The 23026-nt window shown below is 46.1% G+C and overlaps 1 protein-coding gene across 1 annotated transcript in view; it reads right to left on the bottom strand.

Annotated features, from left to right (window-relative positions):
- Nucleotides 1–23026, bottom strand: part of LOC147732999 (synapse-associated protein 1-like) — a 108035-nt gene that overhangs the window by 29241 nt on the left and 55768 nt on the right. Inside the window, exons 2-6 of the mRNA XM_086957541.1 lie at nt 14269–14378; nt 8283–8349; nt 6923–6996; nt 4654–4793; nt 3287–3423 (exon numbers count right to left, since the gene is read on the bottom strand). Coding sequence (XP_086813667.1) covers nt 3287–3423; nt 4654–4793; nt 6923–6996; nt 8283–8349; nt 14269–14378 — 528 coding nt within the window. The remainder of the gene's footprint in view (nt 1–3286; nt 3424–4653; nt 4794–6922; nt 6997–8282; nt 8350–14268; nt 14379–23026) is intronic.

Here is a 23026-nt window from a genome sequence, read left to right as displayed (position 1 = left end):
CCCGGTCATCTGGTCCGACCATTTTTTTATTTCCTTTGAGATTGATATTCCCCGCCCCTGCCGATCTTTTATCACGCCTAAATCTTCAGGAAGAAACTGGAGTCGCATCACTTTGGATGCGCTCCAGAAACATCTCAACAACTCCCAACCCTGCTTGTCAACCGACCCTGACCAAGCTATTAACGAACTAGACACATGGATAAGTCAGGCCTTAGACGCACTGGCCCCCATAAAACCCGTCAAATCTTACAGGACGGCACCTTCTGCCCCCTGGTACTCCAATGAACTTCGGCAGAAAAAGACCTTCTGTAAATCTCTTGAACGCCGCTGGAGACAGAACTACTCTCCGGACAGTAAAGTCCTCTATAAAACTGCCCTCAAAGACTATCGGAGAATGATAGAGGAGCACAAACGGGACTTCCTGGCCTCTAGAATAAAACTCGCCAGCAATGGAGCCAGGGAGATCTTCAACATTGTTAGATCCTTCACAGACCCCGCTGCTTTGACCAGATCCCAGCCCGCCTCACAGGCATTATGCAACAAGCTTTCTCAATTTTTTGAGGACAAAATTGAAAACATCCAAACATCCTTTCCCCCTTCTAATACAGAAGGAGACGACGAGCGATCTACTCCTCTCATACCATCGCCACTCTCTCTGACTGAATTCGCGGTAATATCGGAAGCAGATTCTATGATCGAGCTCCTTAAATGTAAATCAGGCTCCCCTAACGACCCTTGGCCAGCCAAGGAATACAAAAAATTGGCACCTCTACTTAACCCCTATTTAAACCACATTTGGAATGACTCACTCCGTACAGGATGCTTCCCCACCAAATGGAAGCATGCCTCCCTCGTCCCCATTCTGAAGAAACCCAATTTAGATCCTGATCTTCCCTGTAATTACAGGCCCATTTCCCTCCTGCCTGCCCCAGCCAAGGTCTTGGAAAAGCTGGTTCATTCCCAATTGGCTAGTTTCATCGAATCAAATGGGCTCCTCCATGCTTCCCAGCATGGCTTCAGGTCGGGCCATAGCACGGAGTCGGCCCTCATTGAAATGGCCGACTCTGTGAGATGGACACTCGACCGAGGGCGGTGTTAGTGCTGCTGGATCTTTCAGCAGCATTTGACACCGTCTCTCATAAGATCTTGCTGAGAAGGCTGGAGGACTTAGGGCTAGGCGGCTCTGTTCTGAAGTGGCTGGCATCGTACCTGTCTAATCGCACCCAGCAAGTCTTTACCCCACCCTTCACTTCCTCTGCCAGGCCACTTAAATGGGGAGTCCCACAGGGTTCTTCCCTTAGCCCGCTTTTGTTTAATGTTTATTTCACCCCTTTGGCTAAGCTGATCTCCCAGACTGGGATCAAATCTACATCTTATGCTGATGACATCCAGCTACTTTTCACGTTCGATACCCCTTCTGCATCTGCTTTCGACCCGCTGAAATCCTGCCTACGAGACATTTCCAACTGGATGGATGCTAATTCCCTCCGTCTCAACGCAGGAAAAACGGAGATTCTGTTTTTCAACTCTCCTTCTCCCTTGGATGCCAGCCTGTGGTGGCCCGAAGACTTGTGCCAGGCCCCCACGCCTAAAAACTCGGTGAAAAACCTAGGAGTACGCTGGGATACCCACCTCAGCTTCGATACCCAGGTACAAACAGTCGCAGCCTCATGCTTTGCCAAAATCAGAACAATCAAACGGCTTATTAACTATCTGCCGGAGGAATGCCGCAAGACTGTGATCCAGGCATTAATCATATCCCATCTTGATTATGCCAATGCCCTTTATCTTGGTATCACAGCTGGCCTTTGTTACAAATTGCAGAAGGTTCAAAACGCCGCTGCCCGGCTGGTGGAGAGAATTCCTGCCAGACACCATATCTCCCCTCACCTCCGTAAACTGCATTGGCTGCCCATTGCGAAAAGATGCGTATTTAAAGCAATGACGCTGGCATTTCGTGCATCTAAAGGCAATGGGTCGGCCCATCTGAAAAATACTCTTCGCCCTTATACCAAATCCAGGGCACTACGCTCCAACTCCTTATTTTTCCTTGAAACTCCCCGATTTAAGCGTTCCCGTGCTGGTGGAAAAACCTTTGAGGTCTGTGCTACCAAGCACTGGAATAAGCTTCCGTTAGCTCTTCGCACATGCCAGACAGAACCAGTATTTCGTAAATCCCTTAAAACCCTTCTTTTTTCCTCCTAGTTTGGTACCTCCGACCTGTCCCTCTAGTTTTCAGAGTCTTCCAGCGCCGGGATGCCCCGTTGGGGCCGCTGCGCGCTTTACAAAACACACTAATAATAATAATAATAATAATGGGCAATGTCAATGGCTGACACGTTGATAGGGTCAGGACCACAGTTTTTTTGCCAAGTACAATGCAGTGAGGGTCTACGAGACAAACATTTTTTATTTCCCACTTGATAGTTGGTCTGGGCTTGTATTTGATGCTACGCTGGCTAAGGGTGCCCATTTCTGTCCAAATGGGTGTTTTTATGCCTGTTTCGGTGAGCACACTTGACAAAGCAGGATTCTCGTCCAAGCACAGCCTCTCTTTTGTCTCCCCACTTGCAGCCACCAATAAAAGCATTCTAAGAGTTCAGCCTTTGGTGTTAGTCAGGACAAAGACTCGTATATTTAGTTCACTCAATCAGACCAAAGAGTGGGCTAGATACATTCTGGTTTCTAAGCCTTCTCAAATTTTGACCTTCAATACTGAAGGCGCCCGAGTTGAGGTAACCAGCTGCACCACCAGTAGCACAGGGAGACCTACATTTATTTTGTGACACCTGACAGGTAAATGGATTTGGGAAAGTAAAGCTGCATTGTTGTGCAAGTATAGCACTGATTAACTGTTCCTTTTCTCCGTTCAATCTGTGTGTTTGGCTTCCGGTCCCCTCCCCTTACCCCTGCTCGAACTCGTTCTTGAGAGTTTTCTGTAATTAGAGGCAAAATGAAATTTAGTTTATCCATTGAGTCCATGATTCTGCTCTTCTGTCTACAAAGACGCAGAGCCAAGCAGACCATATTCATCCTATCCAATATCCCATTCATGTTAGTTAGTACTTTAAAGTGACCAGGTCACCAATTTATTTAACAGGTTTCTAAAGAAGTGACATTAGAGTACTTTACACGGTCCCTTGTTTCGAAGTATGAATACAAGTTTCACAAATTGATTACAGTTTCTTAAGGTTTCCATTAAATAATTTATATTACGGTCTATAACCCCCCTCTCCACTTTTTACCGATGTGCCTCTCATTTAGGGCAGCACGAGCACAAGCTCACCTGCATTGTCCAGGTCGTCATCCATGGCTTCCCGTTCGCTTTGGTTGCCCTCAGCTTGAAGACGCGCCAGCTGGGCAGACTGCTTTATCAGCGACACACGGTAAAAATAATTCCTCCAAAAGTCTTCCTCTTTTATGCTGCAGGTATGGAGGAAGCGTACGCAAAGCTGGTGAGATGTGAAAGCCCCTCTTGCTATGGCCATCACTGGTCAGTCTCAACTTCATGTAGCATCCTACGTGTTTTTACGCAGCAATAACACACCACAGCAAGCACGCTACTGCAATGTCAATTCGTGGTAACAGCATAGTGAACCTGGGAAGTGCAGTTTACATTATTTTTATGTCCGACAAAATGCTCTGTTGGGAAAAATTGACGTTTAGTTTTCAAAAACATTTGCAGAACAGTAATTTAAAATAATTCTATGAGTTTGAGATTTTATTTGGAATTTGGGAAGCTCAAGAACTGGTGTTCTTAAGGATTGGCAGATATGTAGGTTCTGTTAGTACCTTTGAATGAATACCTAAAATAAGGACTAATAAGCAAGGAGGCGATTTCATGGCAAAATATTTGTAGTAGAGGCAGGTTATAGAAAAAAAATATTTTAAATTACAAAGCCTGAAATTATGGAATTACTATGAATTCTCTGAATTTTGCAGCAACAAGAGTGCTGGGAGAGAGGTGAGTAAGGAGGATGGAAATGAAGGACCAGGAGAGGAAAAAGCTCAAGTGAGGGAATCTGGAAAGAACCTTCTGAATAGCATGAACCTCTTAAGTAATGCTTGCACCAAGCCAACTGGTAGAGTGAGCGTGTATTGTGGGAAGAAGAGGCACTGCAGTGTACAGGATACAAGGAGTAGAGGAAGAAGGACTGGGAGACAGCGGTAGGAATCGTGCTTGCTGGACAATGAGACATCGTAGTAGGTTTCAGGAGAGAAAGAGGCCTAAAGTGGGGTCCTCGCTGACTGTGGGTGGATATGGGAACACCTGGTGAGGTAGACCTCATGGTCCCAGAGAGATTCAGGGTCGAGAAGGAAGAGAGAGAGGGAGAGAGAAACACAATTGCCGTCAGCTTTTCTTTAAACTGTTTCTACAGACATTTCGGGGCAATAGAACAGTCACAAACGCATCTTTCTAGTGATCAGTGTCCAGGAAAGCACGACGCTGTGAAAGCAAATGTTTTCGGCAAGCAGTCGTCTGATTTTTCACACTGCTCAACTTCTACTGCCTGCGTACACTACTAGCACCCTTGCCAGCACCTCCTCACCAGTCCCTGCACACCCAAGCCATAGGTACCCAACTTATACACCCTTGCCCTCCAATACGGCCAACGCGATAAACATTGCCCAGAGTCTCATGCTCTTCCTCACCGTTTAGGGACCAGCTCATAACGCATCCTGTTGAGGATTAGGTCCTCGCGCAGCATCACCATGGCAGCAGGAGCCGTCTTCTCGAAATCAAAGGGGAAGTGAACACCAGGAGGGGGGTCCCGCAGGAGGTTCCGGCGGTCCTGAAACAAGAACACACTTATGTACTGCAGCTGTTAACATTTATAACATCAATGTAAATAAAGGCTATTTGCTATATTGATCCCCATCTACAATCTAACATTTGCATCGAGCAAAACAAAGAAAATACAAACAATATTTTAACTCCATGGTACCATTTTATCAGTCCAGGAAGTTAAAAGACATAACCAGTCCAGTGTGATTGAAATGCGTGACTTTCAGGTTACACACAAACCTTTGAAGCACGTGGTTCACACAGCTGCCATGTCCTCCTTGGTATTTGTTTTGTAGCGCAATGTGCCACGAGGCCACACAGTATTGGTCCACATGCCCCAGATCCTAAGCCAGTCAGAGTTGCTGGGAACATCATTGTTAATTCTAGTCTCTTCCACAGTCCATCCATACATCCCTCACCCAGTCCGAGTGTCAGCCTGTGTGCCTTCAGCTTATTCCAATGTTGCTTTGTTCGTACCCAGCTCCTTAAGTCAGTCCACGTACCCTCTGCTCATCACACTCCATCTTTCTTCTGCTGACACTACATGATGCACTTTCCTGGGCATCATCTGCCTAGCGCCTACCCCTTTCCAGTTAAGTAATCTGGCACTGCATTCAAATTAAAAAACTTTAAGTGCTCAGACAACCACTGTTGATGACTGTCTCTCCCCATAAAAACCTCTTGGGTAAATCAATTTCTCATTTCCGCTAACACCCCTGGATCACCGCATGTCCAATGTCTTAACTAAACAAACCAGGGTGGTTGATGACCCCAACTTTTGCCTAATGCCAAATCATTCAGATTCATCCTGGACACCGACTTCACCACCAAGCAATATACTGCCAAGAAAACCAAGATGCTCTCTACAGAAGAAGGTGAAACCATTTCTCCCCAATAGCAAGTTCAGAAATGCCATCAAAGCACTAATTTTCTCGAATGAGGATGGTGGCAAAGCCCTGCTCTATACTCTTCCAGACTCCACAATGCTCCTTCATTAGCATCCTAAATGCTGCAGCATACCTTATCAAGGGCCTGATGAAATATGAACACATCACCCCCACCCTGGTGGAATTCCACTGACTTCCCTTGCCATCCCATACCATCTTTAAAAGCATTTGCATCATTCATAAAGACATCATGCCGGGCGCCACTATCTGGCTTCAAAGCTCACCACTTCTGCTGGCACTCTGTACTCCAGCAGTTAGGACACCAACAGAATGGTGCTGGCAAAGAAGAAAACAAATACAACACATCAGGTCGTTTCCATTTATGCACCCAGGATTTGGGACAACATTCCTGTATGACAACATTCCTGATGACGGACGGAACGCTGAAACTTCTCAGACACTCACCCCCAGTCACAGATCTGGGTTGAATCCATCATCATTCGTTATGTCACTTTGCCACCTCAGTTCAGAGGATTGCTTGAATCCAGTGGCAATCCATCAGGACCACTCCAAACGTTTGTCTAGGTTGAGCTATACAAACACAACATGCATTAGGGAATACCACCAAATCACACCAGTTTCTTGACATCAAACAATGGATTTTAGAGCAGCTGATTAGAATATGAAAGTCTTTTGGGTACAAGATCTTCTAACAAAAGCAATGTGATTCCATGTATTGCATGATCAGGAGACTCATAAAGAAAAGTAAACAGGACAAAAACGGTACTTGGAGGCCCCACACAATTCTGTTATGACACAGCTCATGTGGCATTAATGTGTTGTGCTCACTGAAGCAGAATGAGGGCTCACCATTTAAGTTTCTTCGACTTTCGATAATCTATCAATTAGTGCCTTTAAAAGTTTGTTAACAATGTAGTACAGTCCTCAGGTGAAGCAGGCAAGTTAAAGAAACAATGAAGTTATTTTGTCCGGTATCTGGTTTAAAGAAATGAGTGGGGCGCTCCGTCAAGAAAAGGGTAATCTTCATGATCAGCCTCTAACAGGTTCTTTCAAGCCCCGATTCTCTTCATGCCACCATACTCACGCACTGAGCCGGAAGGAAAGAAGAAAGATATATATACATATATACATACATACATACATACACACACACACACACACACACACACCTCATTTGCTTTTAAAGGATCTGCAAGTACAGACCCTCCAGCACGGCTTCTGAACCTACCGAAGATAGTGCTAGAATCTGCTGCTTCATCAACTCCTCTTCACAGTATCCAACCCAGGGGGGCTCTGTCCTGTCTGCAGAGAACCAACAATCCTCATCAATACAATTTGTTTGTTAGGTATTACATAACACTTGCAGGCACCCTTATGGCTACTTCAAAGCACGCAAAGTAAGTGTGCATAGATATCAAAATAAAGCCCTATCCAGTCACAGTGAACAATGAGACCATTCTGCACCAAAGGTATGCAAAGGGGTGCACTAATCTTTCTCGGTTGCCTCAGAATCTCCACTGCAAATGCAATTTTACAAGGTAAACCTCCGGAAGCATTCCATACACGGAGGTTTCTCACATCTTCATGGTAATGGATTACCATTGCTTGAAAAATAGAATGATCTGAAAGAACATTGTCCTTGTTTAGCGCAAGATGTGTAATGGTTTTGCCAGTCCATAAAAAAAAAAAACATGGTTTCACTTTAGAGCAGTATGTTAAAACAATTGATAAAAACGCCTGTGTTGCACTATTGTTTATTTTATCATCACCTTTAATAAAAGATCGTTAAATATTTTTCGATTTTTGAATCAAATTTTAGATCTCTTAATGGATGCTGTTATTGGCTTCATTGTGGCTGTTTATAAATAAATACGTGGCTGTTAAATTATAGTTTGTAAGTGTACTGCACTGTACAAAAGTTTTGTCTACCACCTTGCACAGCTTACATAAAAATTAAATACATTTCTGAATCATCATATAAGAGCCGGCTCCAGCACCAGTGCTGTTTTTCAGAATTTAGATATGTCAGCAGAGTTGTGTGTGCCTGTCTCAGAACTGTAACAACAGGATGGATGCATTGGCAGATCAATGTGTGAATGTGCGATACCACATCTAGTAAATGGATGCTGGAGAGCTAGTAAAGGTATATTGGCAGAGAGTTATGTATTAGTAACATAACTGATAAAAGGGGTGATGCAAGAATGGATTGATTACACTGGCACAGCTATGAGCATTCTCAAATCTGAAATATTGGGACAATGTAAGGCAGGACTCAATTACACTGACAGTCATTTGTAGCTCTCATGCTAGAACATGAGGGTGTTTATGTTCACAAATCCCCGCTATAACGTTATGATGGTCCTAAAGGTGAAATAGCAGGAGGCAGCAGCTTTGGGTATTCACGCTACATACAATTAGTCATAACGGTCTAATGTGCATGCGTTACATTTATTGTATCACATTCTGGTTTCTCGGCGCTATAAGCAATATTAGCCACATGTATTGTATGACCTCTAGATCACGTTTTAAACAGGTGGAATATTTGTTGTAAGGAAGATGCTACATCAACATCAGCAGATGCCACTTACCGGATTTCTTGGACTTCTTTTCCTTCACAAACTTGTCTTGCTCTTTCTTGAAATCGCCCAGTATTGTCTAAAAGAGATAGAAGTCCCTGAGAAGAGAGAGCAGTCACAGGGCTTCTTCCCCATATACGGCCAGCCATGACGCTAGCTTCACTCTCTTCACACACATAGCAGAACCCACCTCCTACTGGACACACTTTCTGTAGAAGGGTATGGTTGGAGCAGCATTCTCTGGCGCTATTCACTACCCTTGTGCTAACCAGCAGGAGCACTAAAGAGCCTAGTCCAGTTTGGGAGCTAGGTGAGTTACAGGGCTTTGGTACACCTCCCTATCTGTTCATATTTAGTCATTAGTTGAGTCATTTAGTGTGTATTACATCTAATTCAAATCGAATGGTTTAAAGGCTAATTAGTATTTGCATTAAAATAGACTGTGATTTGAATCATCTGAAATATGACTACATTTAGCTGGCTGTCTTGCTGGTTAAAACAGGGGCACCCTCGTGTGCTCACCTTTTTCTTTCACACACCCTTGTTTGTTCATCGTGCACATCTGCCTCGTGCTTCGCATCTTCTCTTCTTCTCTTCCAAAGGAAGTATGAGGCGCTTGCCACCATTACTCCTTAAGCACAGTCTACACCAACCCTTGATGCATAATATACATTTTACCTCGGTTTTTCACTGTCCACACTATGACCAACTGGTTTTTAGGTCTCGCCTTTACCATTCCGCAGGAATGGGAAATGGGGAGAATTCAAGTCAGCTATTTTCTCTTCAAACCAAAGGGCTTTCAGCCCCGCGGTTTTCATGCTGTTCACGTGAACCACGTGATAACATGCACGCGCATTCAGGGCCAGCCAGCCCAGCACATCAAAGGGCTTCTCCTCCCCTAATTATTCATGGCCGGCCACAGGCCGGCCATACTTTCAGTTTCCCAGAACGGCTTCTCTTCACCTAATTAGGGGAGGAGAAGCCCTTTGATGTGCTTCACACCAATGTGCCTCAGTCATTCCTCTTGTTTGTATTTGCTTCCAGACTCCGATCTGCTCATGTGCACAAGACGCTTTACACATTAAAACTCCCACTTCAGGCAGATGAGTGTAAACAAGCAAAGCTGGTCCTTCTGTACTTGCAGTTTCACTTCTAATGTGTGTTGTTATTTATCATGATTTTTTGCTGAGGTGTATCACGCTCGTTCATGAGTTTGATCTCTTCATACTGTGAAATGTTTTCTAAGTTGTTTTTGATTGTCTTACCGCTGGAGGTCTCCCTGTGCTACATTTAACCTCTGACACATGCAACACCACACAACCACGCAACGCCACTCACACACACATGCAACGCCACTCAACATGCAACGCCACTCAACTACGCCACGCAACTACGCAACTACGCAATGCCACGGATGCAACACCACTCACACATGCAACGCCACTCACACACACATGCAACGCCACTCACACATGCAACGCCACTCACACATGCAATGCCACTCAACCACGCAACGCCACTCAACCACGCAACGCCACGCAACTACGCAACGCCACGCAACTACGCAACGCCACTCACCTACGCAACGCCACTCATCTACGCAACGCCACTCATCTACGCAACGCCACTCAACTACGCAACGCCACTCAACTACGCAACGCCACTCAACTACGCAACGCCACTCAACTACGCATCGCCACTCAACTACGCAACGCCACACAACTACGCAACGCCACTCAACTACGCAACGCTCACACATGCAACGCCACTCACACATGCAACGCCACTCACACATGCAACGCCACTCAACCACGCAACGCCACTCAACTACGCACACATGCAACGCCACTCACACATGCAACGCCACTCAACCACGCAACGCCACGCAGCTACGCAACGCCACTCAACTACGCAACGCCACTCAACTACGCAACGCCACTCAACTACGCAACGCCACTCACCTACGCAACGCCACTCACCTACGCAACGCCACTCACCTACGCAACGCCACGCAACTACGCAACGCCACTCACCTACGCAACGCCACTCACCTACGCAACGCCACTCACCTACGCAACGCCACTCATCTACGCAACGCCACTCAACTACGCAACGCCACTCAACTACGCAACGCCACTCAACTACGCAAGGCCACGCAACTACGCAACGCCACGCAACTACGCAACGCCACTCTACGCAACGCCACTCACACATGCAACGCCACTCAACCACGCAACGCCACTCAACTACTCACACATGCAACGCCACTCACACATGCAACGCCACTCACACATGCAACGCCACTCAACCACGCAACGCCACTCAACCACGCAACGCCACTCACCTACGCAACGCCACTCAACTACGCATCGCCACGCAACTACGCAACGCCACGCAACTACGCAACGCCACGCAACTACGCAACGCCACTCACCTACGCAACGCCACTCACCTACGCAACGCCACTCACCTACGCAACGCCATTAATCTACGCAACGCCACTCATCTACGCAATGCCACTCACCTACGCAACGCCACTCATCTACGCAACGCCACTCATCTACGCAACGCCACTCAACTACGCAACGCCACTCAACTACGCAACGCCACTCAACTACGCAACGCCACTCTACGCAACGCCACTCTACGCAACGCCACTCACACATGCAACGCCACTCAACCACGCAACGCCACTCAACCACGCAACGCCACTCAACTACGCACACATGCAACACCACTCACACATCAACTACGCAACGCCACTCATCTACGCAACGCCACTCAACTACGCAACGCCACTCAACTACGCAACGCCACTCAACCACGCAACGCCACTCAACTACGCAACGCCACTCAACTACGCACACATGCAACGCCACTCACACATGCAACGCCACTCACACATGCAACGCCACTCACACATGCAACGTCACTCACACATGCAACGTCACTCACACATGCAACGCCACTCACACATGCAACGCCACTCAACTACGCAACGCCACTCAACTACGCAACGCCACTCAACTACGCAACGCCACTCAACTACGCAACGCCACGCAACTACGCAACGCCACTCAACTACGCAATGCCACTCAACCACGCAACGCCACGCAACTACGCAACGCCACTCAACTACGCAATGCCACTCAACCACGCAACGCCACTCAACCACGCAACGCCACTCATCTACGCAACGCCACTCATCTACGCAGCGCCACTCAACTACGCAACGCCACTCACACATGCAACGCCACTCAACCACGCAACGCCACTCAACTACGCAACGCCACTCAACTACGCACACATGCAATGCCACTCACACATCAACTACGCAACGCCACTCACCTACGCAACGCCACTCACCTACGCAACGCCACTCATCTACGCAACGCCACTCAACTACGCAATGCCACTCAACCACGCTACGCCACTCAACTACGCAACGCCACTCAACTACGCAACGCCACTCAACCACGCAACGCCACTCATCTACGCAACGCCACTCAACTACGCAACGCCACTCAACTACGCAACGCCACTCTACGCAACGCCACTCACACATGCAACGCCACTCACACATGCAACACCACTCACACATGCAACACCACTCAACCACGCAACGCCACTCAACTACGCAACGCCACTCAACTACGCAACGCCACTCAACTACGCACACATGCAATGCCACTCACACATCAACTACGCAACGCCACTCACCTACGCAACGCCACTCACCTACGCAACGCCACTCAACTACGCAACGCCACTCAACTACGCAACGCCACTCAACTACGCAACGCCACTCAACTACGCAACGCCACTCACCTACGCAACGCCACTCATCTACGCAACGCCACTCAACTACGCAACGCCACTCAACTACGCAACGCCACTCAACTACGCAACGCCACCCTACGCAACGCCACTCAACTACGCAACGCCACTCAACTACGCAACGCCACTCAACTACGCAACGCCACTCAACTACGCAACGCCACTCTACACAACGCCACTCTACGCAACGCCACTCACACATGCAACGCCACTCACACATGCAACGCCACTCAACCACGCAACGCCACTCAACTACGCAACGCCACTCAACTACGCAACGCCACTCTACGCAATGCCACTCTACGCAACGCCACTCCCACATGCAACGCCACTCACACATGCAACGCCACTCAACCACGCAACGCCACTCAACTACGCAACGCCACTCAACTACGCACACATGCAACGCCACTCACACATCAACTACGCAACGCCACTCACCTACGCAACGCCACTCACCTACGCAACGCCACTCATCTACGCAACGCCACTCATCTACGCAACGCCACTCATCTACGCAACGCCACTCATCTACGCAACGCCACTCATCTACGCAACGCCACTCAACTACGCAACGCCACTCAACTACGCAACGCCACTCAACTACGCAACGCCACTCAACTACGCAACGCCACTCATCTACGCAACGCCACTCAACTACGCAACGCCACTCAACTACGCAACGCCACTCAACTACGCAACGCCACTCAACTACGCAACGCCACTCTACTCAACGCCACTCACACATGCAACGCCACTCACACATGCAACGCCACTCAACCACGCAACGCCACTCAACTACGCACACATGCAACGCCATTCACACATGCAACGCTACTCACACATGCAACGCCACTCACACATGCAACGCCACTCACACATGCAACGCCACTCACACATGCAACGCCACTCAACTACGCAACGCCACTCAACTACGCAACGCCACTCAACTACGCAACGCCACTCAACTACGCAACGCCACTCACACAGGCAACGCCACTCGCACAGGCAACGCCACTCGCACATGCAACGCCACTCACACATGCAACGCCACTCATCTACGCAACGCCACTCATCTACGCAACGCCACTCAACTACGCAACGCCACTCTACGCAACGCCACTCTACGCAACGCCACTCACACATGCAACGCCACTCACACATGCAACGCCACTCAACCACGCAACGCCACTCAACTACGCAACGCCACTCAACTACGCACACATGCAACGCCACTCACACATCAACTACGCAACGCCACTCACCTACGCAACGCCACTCACCTACGCAACGCCACTCACACAAGCAACGCCACTCACACACACAACGCCACTCACACACACAACGCCACTCACACACACAACGCCACTCACACACGAAAAACCACTCACGTTGCCAATAGGTCTCGCAGTACGACAGTTGGAGCCATTACAATTGCAAATAACAATGCCTTTCACTTTGGTTATCATTTTAAATACATAAAGGGCTTTGTCATTTACAAAACCAATAGCTCCAACTTTCCTACTGCGAGACCTATTGGCAACGCCAGTGCTTGTTATTTCGTTCCAATCATGTGTAACGTGAAGTTCTTTCTATAATTTGTCACGTGCTTAAAATGCACAGACTCCTGCCCCTGGATCTGATAATGGCGTGCACTGTGAGTGGGTGGAGGTAACATGGCTATGTGTGTGCTATGTGACCTTTCTAATTGCATACTTTATGGTGGCTGTTCCTACAATGTCTGTTTTAATATGGCTACGGGAAAGTTTGTGTTTTGCTCACGCTTTACCTAAACATTCAACTGCTGCTCATTCATGTGACATCATTGTATGTGGTATTTCCTCTGAGGTTAGTTCCTGAACTACTGGCCCCAAAGCAGTTTGCAAGCTCCTGTCATATTCACCCTAACTAACAGAGGTAAGAGAAGTGAGACATAAGTACTGCACAGAGAGGCAATAGCCCCAGGGTTTAAAATGTCACCAGTTGATTCCTCTCTTACTTGCTGGAGGGACTCCATTCATTCATTAACCTGCTACCCTCCAAACCTGGCGAGGCAAATAGCCCTGCTGTTTAACTCGATGTGATTCATTGGAATAAATCCACCCCATAAGATTCAAATGGTTCTACTGTCCCACTTCCCACCAACCAGACGTTCATCTACCTTGTCCAGAACCTTATCGATGAGGTGAGACTTCTTGATGCTCTGGGTTGTGACCCGCACAGACTCCGCCATTCTCTTCGAGGCAGATGTGGCAACGGTAAACAAATAATCTGCATATTGAGAACAAAAAGTGTTTAAAAAGTGTTGACTCTTTTTCTCACAATTACAGATAATAAAGGACATCTTAAGCATGCATGAACAATCTCGGTTCTATTCCCAAATCAGAGGAATCTGGTCTAATCTTAGAGAGCCTTTTGGGGAAATTGTGTACATATTTTTTTTATAACACATTTTATTGATTTTTGTTTGAATTTTGACAACATACACAAGACCTCTGGGTCAAGGCCACAGAGCCACTATAAAACATTAGTAAATGTGCAAAAGAAGTGTAAAGTTACTCATCGCAATAAACATAACAAATATCGCTGTAACAATAGTAGGTAAATAGTATGAATCAGAAAATACTGCAGGTCTCAAGCAATGTACCTCATGGCCCCAGTCCAGACCCCCCATAATGTGTTGTATTTCTGGAGGACCCTCCTCACCTGGTTCACCAGCTGTTCCAACGCCATGCAGGAGTACATGCTGCCGGCCCACTCATGTATGGATGGGGTTTGTACATACTTCAGGTACCTGGCGAGGTCTCTCTTGGCCACCATATATGCTGTTGCGATCAAAGAACGGTCTGCTCTGGAGTCCCCCACTGATTCCATAATACCCAGCAAGGCTATCTTGGTATCGAGCACTAAGGGAAATCCTACCACCCGCCTGATGTACCTATTAATGGCCATCCAGTACGTGCCTGTGCCTGTGCCTGTGCCTCTGCACAGGTCCAAACAGTGTGGTCAAGAGTGCCCGGTGAAAACCCATACCACAAACATGCCGGGTCGCGGGCCTACCCCATTCGCCAATGTCGCTCGGGGGGGCAATACATCCTATGAAAGTAGCAGAACTGAATCAAGACACATGAACCCTCAGGGTCCCCAGAGGTTCGGTGTATTGATAACCAGAGAACTGTAAAGTCGAGAAATGTCTACCCACCCAACTCGTCGATCTCCAGTTACATTCAATGGGAGAGTCGTCAGTTTGTCCGCATTGGAAGTCAGAGCATGCCACAGCTGAAGGTAGTGGTAGAACTGGGAGGTGTGAAGGCTGAATTGCTCCGCTAGTTCCTGAAATGAAAGGATATGCCCATCCCTCCAGACGTCTTCCAATGTAGAGAGACAAATCCAATCTCACATCCGGAATTTAACCAACCTCGCAGTGTCAGCCAACTGTCCTGTGCCAGAGATGGGTGGCTCCTGTGAGAGCTGTACCATTTAGTGCAGCGTAAGGCCGAGTACCAACAGTGGATAGGGACCTGTGTAAATGGTGGGAGGGAACGCAAAGGCTCACGGCCATAAAGTAAACAGAGCAGACTGAAGGGGTGAAGGAGAGCCAGCTCCAACCGGAAGACCAGGTCTCCTCAATCGCTCGGAAACCAGTCGTCAATGTTGACCAGGTGCTTGCACATGTGCTATTAGCAAAAACTAAAATAATTGTGTAGATATTGGGAAGAGGGCCTGGCTCTGCTAAGTATAGGAAGGAGGTAGCTGGAGGTAAAAAGGGTGCTTGATTGGTTTGTGGTAGGATTGTCACATAAGTGTCCCATTTGAAAACAGCCCGCAAAGACATAGCTTTGCAAAAAAAGATATTATAAAAATCTTTCCCACACATATACATCATCTGAGAGAAATTTCAAAATGTATTTTAATTCCTAATCCCAGTTACACTCACTTCGCACATGTTTGAAGACAAGGCTATTTTAATTTAGTAATACCAAATTAGAGGATCAACTCTTGGATTAGATGCAAGACTGAAATGTCTCCAGGGAGGTATTCCTATAGATTCACACTTTAATAGTCTGTGTTTATAAATGTATGTTTTTGCAGTTTTTGGTTTTCAAATGCTACCTTTTGAAATACTGTAGTGCTTATCTATCTATGGGAATCAGGTCTTCAGGTGTATGAAGCTTTTGATACATGCCTCCCTGGGGCCCTGTACGGCCTCAGCCCAGTCATTAACTTCCAACGGACCAAGATCTCTTTCCCATGATATTTTCAATGTCACCATAGGGTCTGGAGAGTTATTCACCAGTTTTCTATAAATGGTTGAAATTGACTTGTCCGTCAGGGTGACGGTTATTAGGCGGTCCTCAAGTGGGGCCGCCTAGGCCTACTGCTCTCCCCCTCGGAGGTGGCCCCGCAACGCATGCCCAATCTGTAAGTATTGGTAACACTCTGCCTCCCCCAATTCGCATTCCTGCTTGAGAATGTCGAATGAGATAAATATCTGTCCCCTCCACACATCACCCAACCGCTGGGTCAATTACCTACCATTTTGTGAAGTTCTCAGTCCCCCCTCATCCCCGAAAGGAGATCACGGTGCCAAAATGGAGTCAGCTATGTTAGTTTACCCTCCCAGCCAAAGTATTTGGAGGCCTCCCTCCACTCCCTAACCACTACCAATTTGGCGGCCCAATGATATTGTTTAATATCTGGTATGCCAGTCCTCCCTCATACACTCCTCTTTGTAGTTTATACAGAGCTATACGGGAAGTGCCACTGTTCCATAACCGGTGTCTCAGTTCTGAATTTATCTTTTGGACGAAATGTGGTGGGGGTATTTTGCAAGATATACAAGAGGAACTGGAAGGTCATCATCTTAAAAATGGCCACTCGACCCATCAGTGACAGCGGGAGCATTCGCCAGTGTTGGGCATCCTTGCGGAACCACTCAGGCTGCATGAGAAGGTTCTTAGTGTAAAAGACCTGTGCCACCCTAGTCTCACACACTCCCAAATATCTGAAACCATGTAGCTCTACTGCAACCCTACATCTCGATGACAACGTTGCCCCCCCCCCCTCCAAACGGGAACATTACGAACTTCCCCCAGTTGATTCAGTACCCAGAGTAATCCCCATCTAATGAAAAGTGGTATAATGCTTGGGTATATTGGTGCCACTCAGGAGAATAACACATGTATTTATACAAAAAAACACTTATTTGGAAGACGGTGCTGTAAGGTGAGGAGAACCACCAACCTCTCCAAAATAGCGGCCAAAGACAACAAAATATACAAAGAAATCCTCAGCACACATCATAGGTGTATCAACAATTTGTTAAGTGCACGATATAAGCACAAATTATACACAGGTTATTTCAATTCTTATTTTCTTTCTTGATTCTTTTGGTCTTGCTTCAGACAGCCAACATGTGTTTTCTCGCTTACAAAGGGAAATCGTCCCACAAGTTTCTCAAGGCTATGTCCTTTTTAGGTCTCGCCTGTCGATGCGCATGCGCATCGAGCAAGCGAGAGAATTGGCACTTATCCACTCTTTATCCACACTGCAAGGAATCGTGGCGATTCCTTGCAGTGCCCGTGACTTTTAAGCTCAATGCGCATGCGCATTGAGCTTAAAAGCGCGTGCACGTCCGTCTTGGTTTACCCGCTCCGCCCCCTCCCCTTCCCGCCGTGTCGCATTTCTCCTCCCCCCTCCCCTCTCCTCCGTCCGTCTTGTTTGTTTAATTTAACCCGCTCCGCCCCCTCCCGCCGTGTCGCATTTCTCCTCCCCCCTCCCCTCTCTTCCCTCCGTCTCGTTTGTTTAATTTAACCCGCTCCGCCCCCTCCCCTTCCCGCCGCCTCTCCCTACCCGTCTTTTTGTTTCTTTTCTTGTTGTTGTTGTTGTAAATCTACCCAGTAATAACAGTGGGATGGAAATTGATTTTGGCTGTTCTTGGACGACTCCTAAACCTCCCTAGGTCATCACGGGCAGCTTGAGTGCATTATGATTTGCACGATTTCAAGGCAGGGCTGCCATTTGAAACGTAAGTGCCCTGTATTTTAAATTGATTTCGCTGAGGTTTAAACCCTCTTTTCGGACTACTCAGTCTTGTTTTTCACTTGAATATAAGGCGTGTGTGTGTGGAAACTTTGTCCTCCTGCTTCGATGTATATCTGTAAAAATACGTGGTTACTTGCATCGTTTGGTTCATTCTAGGTATGTTCTTAACTGGGATCTCTTGTGACAGTCCACGCGTTTTAAGTGGCAACCCCCATGCCAGATAGCCCCCGCCCTCTCCGTGACTGTGTTTTTATATTTTGTCATTTGGAAACTACTGCTACTCTTCCTTGATTAGATACGTATTTTCTGTCCAAGCCTTTTGGATAAAATGCTTGTATAGCCGCATTTCCAGCTTCTAACCTAATCGTTCATCAATTCCCTCAAACGTTTTGCGTTGTATATTTTCACACCTTTACCTACACGAATGTATGCTCTTAACATTCGTTGAGGATTATCGTTTTACTACATTTTGATTGAGTTCCCAAGCCCATTGCATTTTAGATTATATTTGGGATAGTTGCTAAACGTGTTTTTTGGATGCTTTGGTATGTCCACTTTTTAGAAATGGAATGAGAATGTAATTAGCAAGAAAGTGGACTGGGTGAATGGGTTACATGGGACTAAGTCACTTGAGTTTTACACCCCATCGGATCAAGATGTCACCTAAAGATTTGCATTTGCCAGGTTTGATTGGGCCAAACAATATTGCTGTATTCCTGCTGGAGTATATAGCATTATTTTGGTAAGTGCCCTGTATTTTAAATTGATTTCGCTGAGGTTTAAACCCTCTTTTCGGACTACTCAGTCTTGTTTTTCACTTGAATATAAGGCGTGTGTGTGTGGAAACTTTGTCCTCCTGCTTCGATGTATATCTCCAAAAATACGTGGTTACTTGCATCGTTTGGTTCATTCTAGGTATGTTCTTAACTGGGATCTCTTGTGACAGTCCACGCGTTTTAAGTGGCAACCCCCATGCCAGATAGCCCCCTCCCTCTCCGTGACTGTGTTTTTATATTTTGTCATTTGGAAACTACTGCTACTCTTCCTTGATTAGATACGTATTTTCTGTCCAAGCCTTTTGGATAAAATGCTTGTATAGCCGCATTTCCAGCTTCTAACCTAATCGTTCATCAATTCCCTCCAACGTTTTGCGTTGTATATTTTCACACCTTTACCCACACGAATGTATGCTCTTAACATTCGTTGAGGATTATCGTTTTACTACATTTTGATTGAGTTCCCAAGCCCATTGCATTTTAGATTATATTTGGGATAGTTGCTAAACGTGTTTTTTGGATGCCTTGGTATGTCCACTTTTTAGAAATGGAATGAGAATGTAATTAGCAAGAAAGTGGACTGGGTGAATGGGTTACATGGGACTAAGTCACTTGAGTTTTACACCCCATCGGATCAAGATGTCACCTAAAGATTTGCATTTGCAAGGTTTGATTGGGCCAAACAATATTGCTGTATTCCTGCTGGAGTATATAGCATTATTTTGTTTCAGCCCTGTTGCAGAATATTGCACTTCTCTATTTTATTAATACCCCCTGTGTTTTGTGGCACAAACATTGAAATTGTGCTGCACACATTTGCATTTTTTTGCAGCAATATTTTGGAATTTTATTTTACTGATGTCCCTTAGTTTACCACAGTTTAAAGCCCCCAAAAAGTTATTCTCCTGTCATTAACTTACCCTGCCATAACCCTCCTATATCACCACCATCCCACTTGTCACCATCCTCAGCAAGCACCTCCTGTGATAGTGTCTTCCTCTGCCACCACAGTCATGTCATCACCTTTCCTTGCCATTCCCGTTATGTCACCACTCCTCCTCCCATGACCTGTCACTTAGCTTGCTCTGCCATCACCCTCCATGCTTCTCTGCCTTTACATCTCGCTAGTAATCATCTCGCTCTGTCCTAACCTCCCTCTATATCGCCTTCACCGTCCCGTTATCACACTTTTATGCCATTGCCAAGCTTTTCAGCCATAGTAATACAACATTGATTGGAACGCACAGTAAACACTTAATATTTTAGCTAATTTTGTGGTAACTCATCTTATACTGCATTCACCTGCCTTTTGTACAGCGTGCGATAACATTTTCTATTTTTATTGCGGCAGCCTATTTTATACAGTCTGTAATACACTGTTTAAACTCCTGGTATGTGTTCATAGTACTTTGTCAGACGGGGCCCTCATATAACCATAGATACACAATGCTATTCCCAGGTGCACCAACCAGGATTCAGATCTGCGACCCTCCGGCTACACTGACAGAAACCTGAACTGATTGCAATAACCAGCTGGGTTTTCCTAGCAGATCAATGCATTTCTCAAAGATGAGTCTAACTTGCATTTGTCATTTTAAAGTGTGTGCATCACGTGCTATATACAATTACCTCTAGGTGGAAGGCCAACAAAATAGTTCCCAAATATTTTGTTTGTGTCTGACCCGCCCCCTTTGTGTTCAGTATCAGTATCATAGTCCCATACATTTTTTAAAACTCTTTAACCACTGCTTATAAGTTAATAATCAAATTATACACTTTTGTTTTGTGTGTGCACCATATCACAGTAAGTTAAAATAAATATGCTGCACAGATAAGAGGCGGGTGCAGTGCTTGTGCTCTGCCCAATGATCATTTTAGGAGGGAAGAGGTGTGGAGGAAGTCCACGTCTTGCTTGTCCGACCTGCACGCATACCTGCAGTGAGAACTGAGCCTGTCCTATGCAGGTAAACAGTCTGTAAAATATGAAAAGGCGTGGACATAGCGGCAGCTATGACACTTAGACGCGCTGACCTGCTCCTGCAGAGAACAAAATTGTACTGATTTATTAATTTCGCTACTTTCAAAACAAAACCCATAAATCAAAAAAATGTCCCTTACAATACCAATAACTCAAAATTTCCTAATGCCAGACCTATTGCATTGCTGTGCGTCTCTCCTCTGCTGCACTCTCCTGCTCTCTAGAGATGTGGCCTAACCACCAGAACTGCAATCTAAGTAACGTAAATACAAAACATGTTGCATTCCAAATGCTATACGTGTCACATTCGCAAAAGTTAAAACTATTGACGTTGTAAATAACAAAGCTATCAATTTAGCTATTTTAAAAACCAACAAATAAATAAAAGATTTGTCATTTACAAAACCAATAGCTCCAACTTTTCTAATGCTCACCCTCACTCACCCTCACTCACCCTCAACACCTCACCCTCACTCACCCTCAACCTCACTCACCCTCAACCCCTCACCCTCAACAACTCACTCACCCTCACTCACTAACGCTCACCCACCCTCACTCACCCTCAACACCTCACCCTCACTCACCCTCAACCCTTCACCCTCACTCACCCTCAACACCTCACCCTCAACTCCTCACCCTAACTCACCCTCACCCTCAACACCTCCCTCACCCTCACTCACCCTCAACACCTCACCCTCAACCTCAACCCCTCACCCACCCTCACCCTCACTCACCCTCACTCTCACTCTCACTCACCCTCAACCCCTCACCCTCACTCACCCTCAACCCCTCACCCTCACTCACCCTCACCCACCCTCACCCTCACTCACCCTCAACCCCTCACCCTCAACCCCTCACCCTCAACCCCTCACCCTCACACAGTGCAATAGGTCTCAGACCATTTCAGTTAGAGCTTTAAGAAATGTTTATGGCTTTTTTTATTTGTAATTCTTTAGCATTGGCTACAGGAAACAAAAATGCTAAACATTTACAAAAAAAACCCATAAACAATTCTAAAAGCACTAACTCTAATGGTGCGAGACCTATTGCATTTCCAATGCTTGTTGATATAGACCTTTCTTTCGTGGTAATAATTCCAACCCACAAAGGGATTTAGTATCTAGGTGTTCTCGTACTCGAGCTACGCAGAGAGCGACGTTTAAGACAAGACCGTCAGACTAACGAGCTCAAGATTTGGGGACAGAATAGGATCCCTCAGATACATGGACTGACGTCGTGCAAGATACTGAATCCCTTTGTGGGGTGGAATTATCACCACAAAAGAAAGTTCTAAATCAACAAGCATTTGCAATGCAACAGGTCTCGCATTAGGTAGGTTAGTGCTATTAGTGTTTTAATTACAATGTAGCTTTTGGTGTTTTGAGTGAAGTGTGTGTAATTTACAAGGAAGTACTGGTATGTAGTTTGTAGTAAGTATGTGTATTTATTATTTATGTTGCAGGTTGTGCTGGTGGTAGAGCAGTAAGTAGCTTAAGTGTTTAGTGTTTCAGTGTTAATGATTAGTTTCTGTGTTTTTAAAGCCTTTGTAGCATGAGCATGGATGGTAAGTATGTGAAATACAATTGTGTTAGAGTATTAGGTGTAGTTTTGTGTAGTTGTGTAATAAGTAGCTATGTGTTTGTGTGTAGCAGTATATAGTGTTGTGTATGTTTTTGTGTATTGTATGCATGAAGTATTCAGGGGCAAGCTAGAGGACAATGGGCGCTAAATCTGTAAGCAGCATAGCGTGTAAGTTTTCGCAAGTATGCAATATTCACAGATGAGATGCTGTTTAATACATGGGACATGTGAATGAGGGAAAACGTAATGAGCAAAACATTAAAGACTTGCTGTTGAATCTCTGCTATTTCTTTTTTTATTGGGCGGTAGTAGAAGAGAGTGCAGGGTTGTAGTCATAAATTAGATAGGTGCAAGGGGGTGTCTACAGGGCATATATATGGAAAGTGGTAGCACAGTTGGAGCAGAGGGTGAATGGGAGAACTGAATAGTAGCAGGCGAGGGAAGAATGGGGTAAAGGAGGAATCATGAGTTGTAGAAATATTGTGTAAGATTTAAGAAGCATGAAGGAGAGGTTTGATAAAAGACATGAAGCAAGGTGA

The sequence above is a fragment of the Lissotriton vulgaris genome, chromosome 2_1, assembly GCF_964263255.1.
Source record: "Lissotriton vulgaris chromosome 2_1, aLisVul1.2, whole genome shotgun sequence".
Lineage (NCBI taxonomy): Eukaryota > Metazoa > Chordata > Amphibia > Caudata > Salamandridae > Lissotriton > Lissotriton vulgaris.
The sequence above is the reverse complement of the archived record's forward strand: the minus strand, read 5'-3'. Positions and strand labels throughout refer to the sequence as shown.